Source organism: Gordionus sp. m RMFG-2023, chromosome 3 (genome assembly GCF_954871325.1).
Source record: "Gordionus sp. m RMFG-2023 chromosome 3, tfGorSpeb1-WG-v2, whole genome shotgun sequence".
Classification (NCBI taxonomy): Eukaryota; Metazoa; Nematomorpha; class Gordioida; order Chordodea; family Parachordodidae; genus Gordionus; species Gordionus sp. m RMFG-2023.
This window is the reverse complement of record NC_088777.1, coordinates 5,578,881-5,584,273: the sequence shown is the minus strand read 5'-3', so window position 1 is coordinate 5,584,273 and position 5,393 is coordinate 5,578,881. Positions and strand designations below refer to the sequence as shown.

The 5,393-nt window shown below is 28.1% G+C and overlaps 1 protein-coding gene across 1 annotated transcript; it reads left to right on the top strand.

Moving 5' to 3' along the window:
• The first annotated feature begins 238 nt into the window (after positions 1-238).
• Positions 239-3,138, top strand: LOC135926657 (uncharacterized). Its single transcript, XM_065462586.1, has 7 exons — positions 239-279; positions 324-420; positions 462-538; positions 590-773; positions 953-1,655; positions 1,753-1,884; positions 2,619-3,138. The coding sequence occupies exons 1-7, from the start codon at positions 239-241 to the stop codon at positions 3,017-3,019; spliced, it is 1,635 nt and encodes a 544-aa protein (XP_065318658.1). The 3' UTR covers positions 3,020-3,138.
• The last annotated feature ends 2,255 nt before the right edge of the window (positions 3,139-5,393 follow it).

The following is a 5,393-nucleotide window of genomic DNA, read 5'->3' as shown; positions in this document are numbered from 1 at the left end:
CAGTAAAACATAAAATCTACAATGTCTCATTTTAGGCCAAAAGATTTGATGTAAAAGATGGGTTTTAAATGCCCCCTCTTAGTTTTGCTCTATAATCTGTAATATGTTTTGGAAAAGTTTACTATGACATTTTCATGTCTATATCAACTGATAAATTATCATTCACTGTCATAAAATTTGAATGTCACATAATTCATTTGAGTTTTTAAAATATTTAATTTGCAGACGACTCTTTAGAATGGATAGTACAAATATTAGAGTTTTATCTCAGAATTGTTGGTATTATTAATATCTATGTGATGTATATCAATTAATTGATTTAGGGGTATACCATTTCTTAGTTTATTTAGGAAAGAAAGGATATTAGCTTTGGCAAAAGAGATTAGCACAGGAAAATATGATATTGTTGCTTTGCAAGAAGTAATAAATTAATAATCCTTATTTTTATCTTGTATTTAAAGGTTTGGTCTGAAGAGGATTACACATGTTTATGTATGTATTCAAAGTCAGTCTTACCCTATTCACATTATTTTTATACGTAATTTAATAATTAATTTTCTTTTCATCTAAATTTAGTAATATTATATAGTGGTGTTATAGGAAGTGGCCTTTGTATATTATCTAAAGGCCCTATATTGAATACTATAATTCACCAATATAGTTTAAATGGCAAACCTCACAAAATTTGGCATGGGGACTGGTTTGGGGGAAAATGTGCAACTCTGAGTATTCTCCAGTTTGATTCATTCATAATCCATTTTTATCTAACTCATGTTAGTATGTTTTAAATTTCATTTAAATCAATAAGTTTAAATGGTCTTTTCTGATCAAAGAAAAGCTTTTGCTAAAATAAATTTTACATTTTTTATTAAATATTTATGCTTATATATTGAAAACTATTAAAATAAATTTATAGGTAATTATATTAATAACCTTTCAATATATTATTCAGACCATAGCTAAATATACTACCTCAAATAGCTTAGCTGAGAATATTGTTCTAAAAAATTATAATGATGACCCATTGAATTATTTTGACCATTACTCAAAAACGGATGATATTTATGCTGTACATAGATTATGCCAATTGTTTGAATTAGCTAATTTTATAACTCTAACATCTAATTCAAAGCATGATGCAATTATATTAGCTGGGGACTTGAACTGTTCACCTAATGAGTTACCAATCAAACTTTTATTAACATACACTGGACTAAGTGATTCATGGCAATCATATTTTAATAATTCCATTATCAATTGTGAATGTGAAGATTATTTGTGCAAGGATGAAAATGAAAAATATAAAGGGACTTATATTGATAATGGTTTAATTCAAAGAAAAAATATGGGAAAACTTCCACCTCACAATATAATTAAAAATGATAATTTTGAATTTCCAGAAACATTAAATTCAGATGAAAACATTGAGGATAATGTTTCATTAATAAATTCATTAGAACCTAAAGATTCTTGGACATTTTCTAATCCTTCTAACTCATTTACAGTTTCTCAATCATTTACTAACATAATTAGTGCTAAAATGAGTCAATGTTGGGATTTTATGAAAGCTCATAAATGTGACATAAATAATTTTCATAATGTACCCTGCTCCGGGCAACGATTGGATTATATTTTGTTTGGAGTTGTCAATCAAAGTAAATGCTTAAATGATATTACTTTAAATTTACATGTTTTTTTATTATTAGCATGTAATTAGTATGTTCTTTCTTCTTTTTTTTTACCTTACAATAGGTGTGAAAATAGATTGTCACAGATATCGAATATTTTCTGATAAAGTTAATTATCAACACAATAAAATAGAATGCATGAGTTTGTCTGATCACGAAGGTGTTCTTGTTCATTTTTCTTTGGCCAGAAATAAAGGTTGAATACTATATTATGATTCATTGCACATATATAAAAATTTGTTTATTATGGAATCATTTTTGGCGAGAGTTTCATGGTTTGTGAACAAATAAATATATGTTATATTTTCAAATTGACATGCTCTTCTATAGTGATGTAAAACTGCTTCATTTGAACCGATAAAAACAGCTAACTCATTATTTTAATAGCCAGAAAAATAATACCTCAACCTCGAGATTTAGCTAACAGACCAGCTATTGGCAAAATATTCAGGCTTGCTTAATATTTTTCTGGATAAAATATTGGTTTAGCCGGTGATTTTGCAACACTACCCTCCTGAATCATTTATAAATATTGAAATAGTTCTCTATACTGTGTTATATTTTTACGTTATTATCAAGTGATGTATTGTTTAAAAATTTGATGGGGAGGGTAATATTATATATCTTCTTCATCATCGAAGTTTTATCTCCACCTTTTATGGTCTTGCCGCTAATTATAAGACCCATTTTTTTGCATACACCCCCTTTATAAAATTGATTTTTTTTCATTAGGAATATAAAAAAATTCCTTATTTATATTATTATTTTACAAATTTAATACTACTGTTACCTATACCAATTAAACCGACCCACCTATTTTTTTTGCATGGTCCGGGCCAAATATAATAAAATTTAGACGTTAATTGGTCTATTCTATTTTTTTAATATAATCAAAACAATATCTTTTTTTCCTCGCAAATGTATACATAGATAAAATCCGATGCAACGATTCTCAAGAAAGAACATTCCCACTATGCAAAGATGCTATCTATTTACCGACCGTCGATTTGATTCTCGAAAAAGCATTGGTAGATGGCAACAAAGAATCTAGGGTGTATAAAATATTATCCTTCGCATTATCCGTCCTTTTGTTTGTCCTGTTTCTATACGAAAGCTGTCTAAAAATTGTGCTCTCACCATTCCTTTCATCCCTAACCTTTTCAGTGTCGATAGTCTTTCTGCGCATGAATGTTTACTCGTTTATATGTTTTTGCCTTTGGATGGCTCTAGTGTGTCATCGGACCGAAGTTAGCGCGCTTAAAAACGTCAGGAAAACAATCGAACTATTGAGGTTGCATCACGATACTCAATTAAATAATTTGGGAGTTTAATAAACACTTGTACAATTTCTATTTCGACTGATTGTAATTTATGAATGGACATTCAATCAATAATTAAAAAAAATAATATATAAAATTTCTTTGATATGTAATTTTATTTATTCCAATCAAGATTAAGGCTTACAGATAGATATACTTTAGAGAAAAAAAACATATTTTATTAATGAATAGAAAGTTATAATTGTAAGATTGTTACATTCATTTTTGATTTCCTTGAAGATACACGATCGTATAGATGTTAGATCTCTCACACCTGTCACGTTTTGGGCGGCCATGTATAGGAATATAATGGTGGAAAAAAATATTCGTTTCCTGATAATGAGGACAAGAAATATGAGTTGGCATCTTTCCAAAATAAAACACGGAATGATATTATAAGTATGGGACTAATTAAAAAATTTTTCCCTTTCAAAATGGAGGCAAGTCTTTTTTTATGGCCATTGTTTTCTTATCAAATTATTGTTAATTAGCTGTATGATTTATTGAGTGTATTGGGTTAGGTTATCGAATCTTCCAAAGAATTTAACTTTCCAAGTGGCATTCCAAGCAAAATAGCCTGTATTATAATATAATTGGAAACACGGAATATATATTGTAATTTTAAATTTTGAGGATATATTTACTTGATTGGATACCTAAGAGAGAGTTTTTGTTTTATTTTTACAAGAGTAATATTGATCTGAAAAATAATGGATTATGGAAGTTTTTCTACTGCAAATTTTATCTTAATTTTAGAGTAAAGTAAGTCCCGAAATTTTTAAGAATAATTAAGCGCATGCTTTTAAATAGTGTTGTAAACGAACGCGTTCAAAATGAACGCGTTCGTGAACGAAGTTCGTTTTTTTGAAAAAAGGTGATGAACGGCGTTCCTTTTTTTGATGAACTTTGAACGTGAACGCGTTCCTTTTCTTTGATGAACGCGTTCAATTTTACGTTCGTTCAATTTTAAAAACACTTTTTATTTTTATTTATTTGAAAAATTAATATTAATCCGCATTTTTTAACAAAAAACTCTTATATTTTTATTTATTTGAAAAATTAATATTTAATCCAATTTTTTAACAAAAAAGTCTTATATTTTTTAATCAGCTGTTTTTACTTTTTCCTCTTTCATATTGCAATTAACGTACCATAACGTGCTACTGCTTGAGAAGATAAGATTAAAGTTTATTAATTTGAATATTTTAATTTTATAGATTAGGATTTGCAAGGATATAAATATTTCATCATCAGATTCTGAAAATAAAAATTCAATATTAGATGAATTAGAATTACCATGGCCCTATCAAAAATATTTCACTGTTTTAAAATCAATTCCGAGATATCCTTTTTTTTGACGAGGAAGAAGAGGGCAGATTGGAGGATGATAACATAGCTCAATTTTTTGAGACAATGGATAAAACATTAAATGTTTTTAATAAATTCCCCCTTTTAAAAGAATTGTTTATCAAGTATAACACCGCAATCACTTCATCTGCCCCTGTTGAGCGAGTTTTTAGTATAGCTAACGCTGTATTAAGTGCCAACGTTCATGCCTATCAGATGAAAATTTTGAAAAGCAATTATTATTAAAAATTAATAAGAAAAATTTTTTATAAATTTATTTTTTTATCGCTCTATTATATTGTATTTATAATTATATTATCAAAATAAAACTATAATTTTTTATCATGGCTAATATATTGGCTTGAAAAATATAAGGCATTTATTTATATTAAATTAAATTTAAAAAAAAGTTTATCATAAAATTTTGAACGCATGAACGCGTTCATGAACTTGAACGCGTTCCTTTTTTTGAATGTGAACGTGAACGCGTTCGATTTTTGTCAATGAACGTTGAACGCGAACGCGTTCGATTTTTTTAAAATGTTTACAGCACTACTTTTAAAGGCTAAATGAAAATTACTGATCGCTTTCTAATCATAAAGAAATTTTATCATATTGTTTTGATAAAGGATTATTTTTTTATATTCGGGCCGGGGTGCTAAAAAAATAGGCCATGGCTGGTCCATCTTTTTATTTCTTTCTTTAAATTGGACTAATAATCTCTTTTGTCTCTACACCATACATTGTGGCATTGTATATGTTCAGTTCAGGTTATTGGTGAGATTTCTATTGTAAAAATTCAAGGAGTTATATGTGAATGGAAGAATATGAATTCAATAAATTTATGTTTTAACAAATTAATTAAAAAAAAAAATATCCTAAATTTCTACTAGGGTGTTTAAAAGAAATGGTGTAAGGATTGCATCAGTTAATTTGACATAAGTCACATCATTTAAATAAGTGTCCATGTTGTTATGATAGGTCAAGTCCATTAAAGCTTGGTTAAAGCAGGGAGGGGGGGTGGACCCGGAGCCCCTGA

What these genes read in the sequence shown, in the direction of transcription:
- LOC135926657 (XM_065462586.1), top strand. Translation starts at nt 239, where the DNA reads ATGGATAGTACAAATATTAGAGTTTTATCTCAGAATTGTTG. An exon ending in TCCATTTTTATCTAACTCAT is followed by an intron (nt 774 to 952) that starts GTTAGTATGTTT and finishes TATATTATTCAG; the next exon opens with ACCATAGCTAAATATACTAC. An exon ending in TTCTTTGGCCAGAAATAAAG is followed by an intron (nt 1,885 to 2,618) that starts GTTGAATACTAT and finishes ATGTATACATAG; the next exon opens with ATAAAATCCGATGCAACGAT.